Source organism: Diceros bicornis, chromosome 18 (genome assembly GCF_020826845.1).
Source record: "Diceros bicornis minor isolate mBicDic1 chromosome 18, mDicBic1.mat.cur, whole genome shotgun sequence".
Lineage (NCBI taxonomy): Eukaryota > Metazoa > Chordata > Mammalia > Perissodactyla > Rhinocerotidae > Diceros > Diceros bicornis.
In genome coordinates this window covers 6,140,971-6,154,804 of record NC_080757.1, presented here as the reverse complement: position 1 = coordinate 6,154,804, position 13,834 = coordinate 6,140,971, and the positions used below count along the sequence as shown (strand labels likewise).

At 44.5% G+C, this 13,834-nt stretch overlaps 1 protein-coding gene and 1 non-coding gene across 6 annotated transcripts in view; both read left to right on the top strand.

Moving 5' to 3' along the window:
- Positions 1 to 13,834, top strand: part of ARHGAP44 (Rho GTPase activating protein 44) — a 177,690-nt gene that overhangs the window by 143,658 nt on the left and 20,198 nt on the right. For all 5 annotated transcript variants that reach the window (XM_058559685.1, XM_058559686.1, XM_058559687.1 and 2 more), the window contains exons 13-16: positions 2,527 to 2,607; positions 5,327 to 5,440; positions 5,991 to 6,082; positions 7,898 to 8,078. In XM_058559685.1, coding sequence (XP_058415668.1) covers positions 2,527 to 2,607; positions 5,327 to 5,440; positions 5,991 to 6,082; positions 7,898 to 8,078 — 468 coding nt within the window. The remainder of the gene's footprint in view (positions 1 to 2,526; positions 2,608 to 5,326; positions 5,441 to 5,990; positions 6,083 to 7,897; positions 8,079 to 13,834) is intronic.
- On the top strand, positions 12,275 to 12,381 carry LOC131417986 (small nucleolar RNA SNORA44). The gene has a single exon (XR_009222785.1). It is a non-coding gene; the product is annotated as a small nucleolar RNA SNORA44 (small nucleolar RNA).

Genomic DNA, 13,834 nt, shown 5'->3' with positions numbered 1-13,834 from the left:
ACCTAGAACAGCCATTCCCAACCCTCTGTGTGCATCAGAATCTCCTGGGAAGCTTTTAAAAAATACCAATGCCTGGACTTTTTTTTCAGAGATTCTGATTTAATTGGTCTAGGCTCTTTGTTTCAAAGTTCCCAAGGCTATTGGGTTGATAACCATTGACCTTTGATGAAGCTGAATCTAACCAAATTGCCACACTAACCCTAATAGGGGACTGCACTTCAGGCAGACTCTGCAGGACACAGCCGGGTCTGCCAGGGGATGGGAGAGCCAGGAGTTGGAGAGGGAGCCAGGAAAACAGCAAGGTCTAGAGTTAGGGATCGCCAGGACAGTGCAAGATGGCCTGAAATTCAAGACACATCTTTGCAAGCCCCATAAATGAAGCGCTTCCATGCTAGAGTCATGTGGGATAGAGGTTCAGAGTAGCCCAGAGGCTGAGAGATGCCTGAGAGAGGATGCTGGAAGGACTGAGGCTCCAGTCATTCCTGGGACGCCTTCCTCAGGATGGAAGTGCCCTCTCCTCCACACTGGCCATTCCCTCTGATGCGACTGTTCCCCAAAACCTGTGACCGGTGGGCTCCTTCTGATTATTTGGGCCCCACCTTAAATATAACCGCAGAGAGGGCTTCCTGAAGAACCAGTGTTAAGCAGTGGGCAGTCATGATCTGTCCCGTCCCCTGTGTTCATTCTCTGCATAGAACTGATCGCCGGTTCGCGGCCGTGTTCGTGTAGCTGATCAGGTTGTGAGCTTTGAGAGCAATGACCTCCTTTTTGCTTACCGCTTCCCAGCCCTTTAGCACAGTGCCTCGCACACAGTGCTTGTTGATTGTTATTGAATGAAAGGTCGTGGCAGCATCTACCCTTGCACCTTAGAAAGGACTGAGGAGTAGAAAAAGGAGCGGGACCTTGTGCCATAGGAGGTGCCTCAGCTGCAGGCGGAGGTGACAGCAGAGGCAGCAACCGTGGCTAACATTGAGAGCTTTTGAGAAACCAGGTGCTCTGCTGAGCACTTTATACAGATCCCTTTAAACTTCTCACAGCAACTCTGGGGGAAGTACTCTTATTTAATTTAATTTATTTATTTATTTACTGATTTATTTATTTGTTTATTTTTGTGAGGAAGATCAGCCCTGAGCTAACATCTGATGCCAATCCTCCTCTTTTTCTCTGAGAAAGATTGGCCCTGAGCTAACATCCGTGCTCATCTTCCTCCACTTTATATGGGACACCGCCACAGCATGGCTCGACAAGCAGTGCATTGATGCGCGCCGGGATCCAAACCCGCGAACCCCGGGCTGCCGCAGCGGAGCATGCGCACTTAACTGCTTGCGCCATCAGGCCAGCCCCGGAAGTACTCTTATTTTAAAACCCATTTTACATATGAGGAAAATGAGGTTCATAGAGATTAAACAATTGGCACAAGATCTCAGGCGGGATGGAGCTGGGTCTTCATGGCCTCCCTACACAAAACCCTCTTTGTCCAACCTTTGATCAAATTACAACCACCTAACAAATATGATCTGTTGCCTTTCCATTTCTAAATGGGATGTTTGGTTTTCACTTCAGTTTCCCAGTAAAATTTTGTTTTGGGGAATGCAGAGTTCTTCCTCAGGGCTGAACTGAGGGACGAGGGAGTTTTTCTCGCCTTGGTCAGGATCTGTGGGAGGACTCTGGGCACCTAGTGAAGGAGCGTGAGGGTGAAGGCCACTGCCCTGCCTTGGGCCCTACGTCAAGGGATCAGAGCCAGGGCCCCACCCTGCTGGTGTTTTCCTTTCAGTTTTTCTGGAGAAAAGGTTCTTTGAGTGGAAGGCCTTCCTAACCATGTAAGCCTTGATGTAGATTGTCATGAAAAGTATGTAAAAAAATGTACACCTATAGGTAATTTCTTTTAATTCTTAGAGGATTTAAAAATAAAGAAACCCTTAGAGCAAACATTTTTGTAGAGTGGAGAATCCTTTGGTTCATGGAAATTATCCACCCTGAGTTATGTCTTGAAAGGTCAGATTTCCTTATGTCTATATTGAGTTCATATCATTTACGTAGTCAAATGGTGTTTATTGAACATCTATTACGAGCTGGATGCCAAGGAGCTTAATATGCTTTAAATAATATCCGTTGAACTGGACAGTAGGCTGCCAGCATGGTATGGAAGTGGGTTGAGCTCCCTGACTGTCATGCTGTCTCCTGGTTTCTGTGCCACAGTCTCCCTCCTGACAACATCATGGGCCAGCCTACCCCAGAGAAGGTGTCTGGCCTCTGGCCTCCTGCCGCCACCTGCCACCCTGATACATTCACCTGGAACGTGTGACATGCGCAGGGGAAGTTTTTTAAAATAGCACAGGACAAGACAGAGAACATAAAGGGGGAAATAATAATAACCAAATATTTGAATAATTATAGCTTGCTGATACGGTCAGGCATGATAGTTGGCTCCCCATTCTCAAATATTATGATGACTGCTTAATATGATTGCCAGTGAGACTTCAGTGATTCATGCTCAATCAGTGGTTTTGCCTATTAATTTCCCAGTATCCAGGAGCAAGACAAGAGACTTCAGGCTCTGTGGAATGCTTGTGAAAAATTGCCCAAGGCCAATCACAACAATATCCGGTAAGTGGGTACTACAGGCACTCAGGTCAGGGTTATTTAAGCCTCAGACACACAGTTTCCTGGCTAAAGGTCATAGTAACTAGCATGCACGGCTTTTTATGATGTCCAAAGCATTGTTAACATGCATGGTCTCTTTTCAACCTCAAACAGCCCTGTCAGGTTGTTAATTACCGGTTTGCAGATGTGGAAATAGACTGAAAGGAGCTATGTGACTGTGGAGGCCATTGGCTAATCCAGTTAAGTTCTTTGATTTGCAAGGAGTAAAGATTAATGCAAGCTATTTCAAGATATTGGGGGCTTATTGTAAAGATAGGTGTTCATGGACACCTGGGAGAAGCTGATCAAACCTGGAGCTGGAGTTGGCAGGTGTGTCCTTGAGCTAGTCTGCAGGAAGAAGAGGCCAGGAGAATATTCTCCAGTGCCCCACCATTCGCCAGCTATTTTCCACATGTCTCTCTCACTTTTCTTGCTACCCCCTGGGATTTTACTTCCCGCTGCTCTGCAGATCTTTTCTCTACTCTGACTTCTGCTCTTCACACTTTCTGCTTCCTCATCACTTTGTCTTGCCAGCACCGCTCCTGGCCCTGCCACCTCTCCTCGGTGCTTCTTTAGATGCAGATTTTCAGCCTCAGCTCCTATTCCCATCTGCCTGATTATTTCTGTTTTCCTGTTAAAAATCCCAAGAGTGACGGTGTGGTGGATCCTCAAAAAATTAAATGTAGAATTACCATACGATCCAGCAATTCCACTTCTGGGTATATGTATGCCCAAAAGATTTGAAAGCAGGGACTTGATACTTGTACACTAATATTCACAGCAGCATTATCCATAATAGCCAAGAGGTAGAAACAGCCCAAATGTCCATCTATTTATGATAAACAAAATATACATACAATGCAATATTCAGCCTTAAAATGAAGGAATTTCTGATTCTTACTACAACGTGGATGAACCTTGAAGACATTATCCTGTGTGAAAGAAGCCAGACATAAGAAGACAAATACTGTATGATTCCACTTATCTGAGGAACCTGAAGCCTTCAAATTCATAGAGACAGAAAGTAGATGGGTGGTTACCAGTGGCTGTGCAGAGCAGGGTATGGAGTGGGGGGCGGTTATAGTTCAAAGGGTACAGAGTTTCATTTTGGGGTGATGAAAAAATTCTGGAGATGGATAGTGGTGATGGCTGTGTAACAATGAAAAGTACTTAATGCTACTGAACTGTACACTTAAAAATGGTTAAAATGGTAAATTTTCTGTATATTTTACCACAATTAAAAAAAAAAAATCCAAAAAAGTACCAATCAGATCAGTACAACTCATCACGTGTTGCTAACTACAGCCCCAGGCCACTGGCCAGCCGTGGATTGACTGCTCTCAGCTTCGGGCCCACGTCCTGATCCAGGCGTGTGTGTCCTTGGAGGGTGTGACATGGTCAGAAGAGGAGGTGGGTGGAGTTGACACAGTAGCAACTTAAGGGCTACGTGGTCGGACCCCGTGTCTGGTGATCTTTCTGCTAGACTGACAGAAGGTGAGTAAACACTTCCTGAGGGGGCAGCTTCACTGTGATCCAAGCAAAATGAGGTTAGAACCACAGCCTTTTGTAACAGAGTTCAGGAGAAAAGATGTGACCTGGGGTCCGGGGGCCTCTTGTCAGAGCCTGGCAGATTTTTAGTATTGTTTGCCAGAGCTGTTTTTGTGTTTTGTTTGTGCATAGCTTCCTTATTGGTTCCTTGAAGTATAATTCACACACCACTGTACCCTTTTACACTGTACAATTTAGTGGTTTTTTGTATATTTGTAGCGTTGTACAAATATCACTACTATTTAATTTTGGAACATTTTCATCACCCCAAAAAGAAGCCCTGTTCCCGTTAGCAGTCACTCCCCATTTCCCCCAACTCAGCCCCTGGCAAACACTAATCTACTTTCTGTCTCTGTCTCTATAGATTTTCCTATGCTGGACATTTCATATAGATAGAATCATATAACATGTTATCTTTTGTGTCTGGCTGCTTTCACTTAGCATAATGTTTTCAGAGTTCATCCATGTGGTAGCATGTGTCAGTATTTCATTCCTTTTTGTGGCTGAATGGTATTCCATTGTATGGATAGACTACATTTAGTACATTATCTGTTCACCTCTTGATGGACGTTTGTGTAGTCTCCACTTTTGGGCTGTAATGAATAATGGTACTGTGAACATTGGTGTACAAGTTTGTGTGTGGACATGTTTCTCTTGGGTATCTCTAGGAGTGGAATTGCTGGGTCATGTGCTAAGTCTACGTTTAACTTTTTCTTCATTGGCTCTCAAAGCCCCACTGAGACTAATCCCAGGGGATACCACCCTCGCATGTAGATGTCCTGCTGATGACACCTAGACACTTTACTTCTCACCTCTGCACACAGAGAGGATGGCAAGTGACAGAGGTTTGAAAAGGAGGAGGAACTTTAGGTCATTATATACTGACAAAAGGAAAGATGAAGAATTGCTCTGGCCAGGGTTTATGAAGCAGATGTAGACACTAGCCAGGTGAGATCGGAGTCTGTTTCTGGAGCATTCTCCTGTCCTGACACATGATGCATCTTCATCATATTGCAGGATGCAGGAGTCTCATGGTCAGAAGATGTGCTACATGAGAGAAGTTTCTACCCAGAGCTGGGGGAACACGGCTGGTGTTGAGCCCTAGTTAAACTTGGCCCTTCTAACTTCCTTGCAGATACTTGATCAAATTTTTATCCAAGCTGTCAGAATATCAAGATGTGAACAAGATGACTCCCAGTAACATGGCAATTGTGTTAGGACCCAACCTCCTATGGCCACAAGCAGAAGGGTGAGTACAGGGAGGAAGGCGCATATGGATAATGTATGGGGCCCCAGGGGCCTGGGCGGGGTGACCAGGGCCCCAGATAGTCACCAGCCTCATTTATTTGTCAAGTCATATTTTTGTTTTGGCCTGCTCCTTTTTTAGGCTCAGGGGGAGGCCCAGAATTCTGCAGATCTTTCTCACTGATAGTCTCAGAGCTACTAGTCTGCAGTGAGGGTCTTTTCTGAGCTAACCTAGGTCAGCACCAGGCAAGGTAAGCTTGTTCAGGCCTCCCTGACACTCTGAAGAACACGCATCCTAGCATCAGGACCCAGAGGGATAGAGGGCTGTCTCAAAAGAGAGAACAGAGTTGGAAAGAGGATGAGGCTGGTTATTATGAGAATCATACCTCAAGTTGAAAGGTGCCTCATCCTTGGTGATTTTGTGTATATTGCTCATTTACACGTCCCCTAGAAGGAGGACTTCTGTGGTTATTTGCTTTCTGTAGATGGGGAAAGTGCCTCTCACCCTGCCTCGGCTGGTAACCCCCCCGCCCTCCTCTACTCTGTGCTTGCAGGAACATCACGGAGATGATGACCACGGTTTCACTGCAGATCGTTGGGATCATTGAACCCATCATCCAGCATGCAGACTGGTTCTTCCCTGGAGGTACGTGGTGCCATCCAGGTGTGGGAGTGGGGGGCTGGGGAAAAGCAGGCGTGTCACCGTGAATTCTGCACATTTGAAACCAAGTACCACTGCCCAGAGGTGTTGGTTCTTTTGTTTTGTTTTGTTTTTGATGAGGAAGATTGGCTCTGAGCTAACACCTGTGCCCATCTTCTTCTATTTTATACGTGGGACGCCACCACACATGGCTTGATGAGTGGTGCGTAGGTCCGCGCCCGGGATTCGAACCTGCGATTCCTGGGCCACCAAAGTGGAGCGCGTGAACTTAACCACTATACCACCGGGCCTGCCCCGGTTTGTTTTGTTTTTTCATCACACACACACACAAGTGCACTCAGTATGGGGGCAGCATCATGGCAGTTTCCTAGTCTCTGGCCTGAAGGTGTCCACTGCATGCACTAACCATGTCCATGGATTTTACTGGTCTAACATCCACACCATGGTTTCTTTAACTCTATGAATCATGAAAAACTGGCGCGGAAAGGAAAGAGATTCTCTGCTTTACAGATGCAGAGGGAAGCTGAGACCTGAGATGAAGGGGACTTTTATTCAGGGCTTATGGATCACCTGGGTGCCATCCTTTTCTTATTCTAAGCCGTGTCCTTCGAGCTTCCCTCAGCCTGTAAGGGTGCGGCTCAAAGGCAGTGAGATTCTTTTTTGTCCCTGGTTCAAAATTAGGCTCTAAAGGCAGCTCCTTCAGAGGGAGTTTCATAAATGTTCTTAGCCGTGGAAGTACCATTGCATAAGTATATGACTCTCAATGGTGACAGCTTTGAAGAGACAGCAGTTGTTACACTAAATTCAGCATTCCATTTAAGAAAAAAAAAGGTATACTCCCTTATGTTTAGTAAACATTAAGGGTATGCTTTCATCTGTGTGAAGCAAGCCATTAACTCATATTAGGATAAGAGGTTAATGATTCTGTGTTCTCTCCCCCATCACAAGTAATCAACTAGTGCTGATCTAACATCAAAGAAGTTTGATTGTCTTTATTTTGTTTCATGTGTTTTGCCTGTGAAAGCTCTGAACTGCTACTCTCATAAGAGTTCTATTGATGGCATAAAGTTGGGTGAGGGTAGGAAATGAGAGTAAAGAAATAAAGGAGATGGGAATTGGAGGCATAACTCTGTAAGTTCAGTGGATGAGCTAATTCATTGCCATTGCAGATGAACAGGCTATGACTAGGAAAGGACAGGGTGAATACTCCTGTGTATCCATCTGTAGCTAACAACCTTAGTAACCCTCGTGAAATCTCTAGTTCTAATCCTTTTTAATCTTTTCTTTTTGGTTTTCCAGAAAGACAACATCATCATCATCTACAAATAATAATATGGCCTCTTATTTTATTTTTCTTGACTGAGTGCATTGGCTACCACTTCTCCAATAGCGTTAAATAACAGTGATGAGAGTGGGCCTTGCTCCTTTTCCTGATTTGATTAAGACTGCTGTGGTGTTTCACTCTTAACTATAAGGTTTGGGATAGACGATTTTGTCCTTTTCAGAAAGTACCCATCTGTTCCTGTTTAAACTAAGTTTGTTTTTTAACCACAAGTGGAAATTGCTTTATTAAATGCCCATCCTATTAATATGATAGGTGAGCACATGTGTTCACCTATTAATATGATGAATTATATTAAGATAAAGTAATACCGATAGATGACTTAACGTTTGAACCATGGGACAAAATTTTCTAGGGGTGAAGTGTAAAGGAGAGGCCATCTCTGCTCATCTTTCTGCTGCCCAGGAAGGGCGGGACAGACCAATAGATCATGTACACCCATTCTTTCTTCCCCGCAGAGATAGAGTTCAACATCACAGGGAATTACGGGAGTCCAGTCCATGTGAACCACAACGCCAACTACAGTTCCATGCCCTCCCCAGACATGGACCCTGCTGACCGGCGCCAGCCCGAGCAGGCCCGCCGGCCCCTCAGTGTTGCCACGGATAATATGATGCTGGAGTTTTACAAAAAGGATGGGTATGAACTAGTGTCCCTTTCTCAGCGTTGGGGATTGGAGGAGGGGGGCATTGCGATGGATTGACAGGAAGGCTGCCCTTACCTTCAGTGGTTTAACTGACTTGTAGCAATTAAACCATTACCTCATTCTTATTGCTCTCATCTGTGCTGTTTGGGATGAGTCTCTTGGCTTGCTTCCCTCCTTTTGGGCCAGAGGTAGGTGCAGCCTTCTGAGCTGACAGTTGTGATCAGTATTGATTAGATCTCATAAAAAGAAAAAAAAAGTTGGTCAACAAGGGGGATTAAAAAAAATATATATAAACACTTTATTTTGACTCAAAATTTATAAATGTATGTCAACTCTCAAGTCTTTAATGGTTTTACTTTGATGATGGGTCTGCTCATTTGCATTCCTCAGCAACGTTCTTGCATTAAAAAACACCTTGAATGCATAGTTAAACATTCCCAGTTTTAGTCTCTTTAAAATAGAGAGAAAACCTAAAACTTAAAGCAATCTGAGTGTAAAATTCTTGTATGTTTGTAAGATTTCTTTCCTATCTTTTGATTGACACCTGCACCTACTTTGATGCAGTTGTTATGAGACTCATAAATGTGTTCAACTTAATTTCCACAGCAACGACCCTCTCACACTCATGTTAAATTAGGTTACATAATCTGTAATTGCATGATATGATTCCCAAAACAAATAAAATGGGCATAAACAAGTTTTGTAACAAGCATAGCTGATTCATGTTAAGCATCAGCTCAGTTATGGGAACCAAAATATGTGGATTTCTGAATGTTTAGCAAGCTGAAGGCGTCAGATAATGTGTCTTACAGAAGGAATGTATTGCATTGCTTGGTCAAGCAAGTCAATTGGGTAAAATTTGGTTGGGAAATTACTACTATGAAATGAAATTTAGCGACTGCTCCTTCAAAATAGACAGGAGTCAGAAATTCAGACCACAGGAAGTACAGCAACTACAACCTTCCACTTCCCTGTCAGACTACTAGGCGACCAGAAAGATCTATTTGTTTGAAAGGCATATGGCCTAAAGGGCTTTAGAGGGAAGGCTAAAAACCAAGAACTGTAGAGGTGTGAGTCTTACTTTTCACCTCTTCTTTTCGGAGTGGAGTTGGCATTGAGACCTACACCTATGTCCTGTGAGGATGGAGGAGTATTCAGAAGGGCCAGCATCCCTGCTTATTACCTTACCCACCAGAGACACTTTATGTGTAAGGCAGGTGGGGTTGTTTATCTGCGCTGTGCTGTTGTTTGTCGTTCTCTATCAGGTGGGGAAAGAAAAACTGGAAATTCTTAGAAATTGAAGAGATTAGGGGAAAATTTCTTAAATCTATAAAAAGAGTATACTTAGATCTGATCTTTACATCATGAGAGAGAGTCAGAAAGACAGAGGTGGAAACAGACAGAGAGAAAGACAGAAAGAGACACAGAGAAAGAGAGAGAGAGTGCAAGTGCATGGGAATTTGTTTTTAAAACTCAGTTTAAGCAACTCAGTCCCTTTGTGATGTCAGTCTAGCAGAGGGAATGCCCCGGAGGGCCAGTTCTGGTCCTGGCTGGGTTTAGAGAACTCCTTTGGTTCCGGGTGTTTCTGCATCAGAGGTGTGCTCCTCTGTCCTCCTTGCTGGACCTCGTCTGATTCCCAGTACCCTCCAAAAAGCAATCCAAATGACCTCTAAAAGAGAGTTCCCACTGTGGAGTCTCGGAGCATTCAACGTCCACTGGTCCCCATAGTATGCAGGCAGATGCAGAAGCTTAAAAGATGATATTTTAAGCAGATGCCTCATCTCTGATAAAGTTCTGTTGCTCAAGAACTTTGTAAATAGTATGCCCCTTCTGCATACTGTTCTGATTGAGAGCTGAAGCTGCCACCATGTACTTGAAGGATATAGGAGATGTACTACATAAATTATTGTTGCACATGAAATGGATACATTTTACATAGTTTAAAATTTGTATTAAACATTAAATTAAGTGGAGGGCTTACCGGTTTAGGGTAACTCTCACTGAGTTGTCTGGGGTATCAGTGCATTATGTGTTAAGGTACAGGGAGCTTGTCGATGATCAGTTCTTAACTGGCTATAAGAGAAACTGAAACCTAAGTTGTGAGTAAATGTTTTAGGGGAGAGGAAAGGAATTTGCATCAGTTGACTCCTGTGAGATTTTAGCAATATTAGGGGTATTCTCCGTATTTGTCCCCATTTCTGAACTTTTAAAATCTATGGGGTGCATTTCATAGTCTTCTAACTACCCCTTGAAACACTGACAAATTAAAGCTCACTTTATTGAAGTTTTTTGGTCAGGTTAAAAAAGAATATAACCAATTATATGTCAATAAAGCTGTTACCTTTAAAAAAAGGAAATTGGGGGAAGAAAAACTGCATAACATTTTAGAGAAATGGTAAGTTCCCCATCCATGCCAGTGACATTTTCCTGGGCTGCTGGCCGTCGTGTCCTAGACGTCATACAGAGTAGTTGACTCCCATCCCAGCTCCTGGCTTTGGTCCTGATGCCTTTCTGATTCGTGACGACACAGGAAACTGAGTTTCTTTGGCAAGTCCTTGGGTCAGATTTAGGAGCTCACATAGACATTTTTCATGATTGTGAACGATGGAGGCATGATAATGACACCCCAAAGATATCAGGTCCTAAGCCCCGGAACCTGTAAATATTACCTTATTTGCGGAAAAGGGTCTTTGCAGATGTGATTGAAATGAGATTACTCTGGGTTATCAAAGTAGGCCCTAAGTGTAATCACATGTGTCATAAGAGGGTGGCAGAGGGGAGCTCTGACATACACACACAGAGAAAGAGAGATACGAAGTTGGAGCGGAGAGAGATTTGAAGATGTGGCCACAAGCCAAGAAATGCCAGCAGCCACCAGAAGCCGGAAGAGGCAAGGAACAGATTCTCCCTAGAGCCTCTGGAGGGAGCGCAGTCCTGCTGACACCATGATTTCAGCCCAGTGATACTGATTTTGGACTTTTGGCCCCCAGAACTGTGAGAGAATAAATTTCGGTTGTTGACCAACTTTGTGGTACTTTTTACAGCAGCCACAGGAAACTAATTCATCCCTCCCCTGCAGCTACACACCAGGAGCTCCGTGGTGAAGATGGCGGCTGGTGCTTTGATTCTCCTCCCATTGAGGATGGAAATCTAATTGTCCTCCCTTTGACTCTGAGTTGGCCTCAGTGACTTAACTAACAGAATGTGGTGGAAGTGATGTTCTGGGACTTCTGAAGCTAGGTCAGAAAAAGCCTTCTTGATTATGCCTGGGTCTCTTGGAACACTCGTTCTTGAAAGCCAGCTACCTCACTGTGTGGGAGTCCAGTCAGCCCCTTGGAGAGAAATTGAAGCCCCAACCTTCATCCCCAGCCGAGCACCAGGCTGACAGCCGGCACCAACTTACTAGCTTTGTGAGTGAATTGTCTTGGAGTCTTCCAGGCCAACCCAAGCCACCTCAGCTAGTGCTGTGTAGAGTAGACAGCTGTCGTTGTCTAACTCTACCAAAACTGTGCATTTGTGACCTAGAGAAATAAGCTACTAAGAGTTAAGGGTGGTTTGTTATACAAAAAAAGGTAGCAAGAACAAGCTTTAAAAAAAGAATACGGGGCCGGCCCCGTGGCTTAGCGGTTAAGTGCATGCGCTCCGCTGCCGGCGGCCCAGGTTTGGATCCCGGGAGCGTACCGACGCACCGCTTCTCCCGCCATGCTGAGGCCGTGTCCCACATACAGCAACTAGAAGGATGTGCAGCTATGACATACAACTATCTACTGGGGCTTTGGGGGGAAAAAAATAAATAAATAAAATCTTTAAAAAAAAAGAAAAAAAAAAAAAAGAATACGGATGTCTTGTACCTCCTACCCACCATTCCTCCAGTCTGATTTAATTGGCTGGATGTGTTTGTGTTTAAAACTCAGTTTAAGCAACTCAGTCAGGCTGGGATTCAGGCAATGGTATTTTTTTTTTATTCATTCATTCATTTATTTATTTATTTACTTGCTTGCTTATTTATTGGTGAGGAAGATTGTCCCTGAGCTAACATCTGTGCCAGTCTTCCTCTATTTTGTATGTGGGATGCTGCCACAGCATGGCTTGATGAGCAGTGTGTAGGTCTGTACCCAGGATCCAACTGGCGCATCCTGGGCTGCCGAAGCAGGGCACCTGAACTTAACCACTATGCCGGCCCCAGCATTGGTATTTTTTAAAAGTGTCTCAGATGCATGCGAGAGCAACCTGGAGAGACTTTGACAGCTCAGGTCAGCATAATACCTGCAGCTGCCACTCACCTTTCCTATAATACCTCAGGAAAAAAAAAAAAAAAAACGATAGAAGTGTCTCAGATGATTCTAATGTGCATCTAGGGTTGAGAACCACTGAATCACAGAAAAATTTTGCCGTTCTGAATAAAGAATTTGGCAATGATACCATTGTTTAAATTTATCAAAACTTTCCTACTTTAGCCATTGAATGTTGGTGTAACATACAGACCTTCCTAACTCTGCCAACACTCTGAGTGACAAAGTATTGAGTAGGTCACACTAGGGTTCTCTACACTTTCCTAAGTTCCCACTTAGAAATTTTAGGGTGCAGGTTGTTAAGGATTTTTAATGCCTCATTTGTATTGTTTTTTGTTTGGTTGTTTTATAGAATAGTGACATTTGTTTCTTGGTTCATTATTCCCAAATAATAAATGAAAGTAACCTTGCAAATCCCTTCTGTTTTTCTGACAACGGCAGAAGCGTTATCCCTGGTCACATCAAATATTTTTTATGCAAGACTTACTGCCTCCCAAAAAGTTGGCCAAGACGTCTATACTTTCTTCCCTGTTGGTCAAGATGGACCCACAGACCCTAAGCATTTGTCAGATGTGTCCATTGGCTGCGTCCCCAGCACAATCTGAACAAATCAGCTGGGATTGTTGAGGGACCCGTGGAAAAGCACAGAGACAAGAACAGAAATGACATCAGCGATGAAGCCTCCTTCCTAGCGTCACATCTCTACCCTCCTGAAGGCTGTCATCCTCCCCCTTTCTACTCCTGCTTCCACTGCCTGCCCATTGCCAGCCTCAGACTCCAGACAGAGCCCGCCAGTCCCACCACTGCCCCCTACCTTACGCGCCAGTTTCCTTGATGCCTGCCTTTCCCTGCTGCTTGCTTGCTTCCTCCTGGGTCTGGCCCATGCTCTCTACACGGTCCCTGCTGGCTGACGCATCTGTCCCACTGTCCTGCTTAGTTCTAGCCTCCTGTACCCCTAAACCCACTCATGGCAAGGCCCTGACAGCATCTGTGAAGCTGCCTGCAGACTCTGGGGTCCCATTGGGATGGCAGTCTGTCCACAGAGGTCCCAATGATCTTGGCTCTTTATACTCAGAAGACCCACGTGCAGCTTCTCTTTCAAGTCTTAAAATCTGACATGCCTGTAGACATTTCACTTGCTCCACAGTGCTCTGGTCCTCCGAGGTCCTCTACCAGAGCCAGTTGACAGCAACCCAAAAAAATCTATGAGGATGTTTACACCAGAGCTAGTGCTCTCTCCTGGAGCTCAGTTTGATGTGGGAGGCATTCTCTCTGCTTGAGAGCTACTCTGCGATGGGTCTTGTCCCACCTGTCTGGACTTTAACCTAGGTGTTCTGTGATGTGGAATAGGCACGTTTAATTAAGAAGGTTCGAGAGCAATCTGAGTGGTGCTCTATGGAATACTATTTCCACTTATTGTTGGTTATTTTGGGGTGGGGGGAATGGAAATCTGGGGT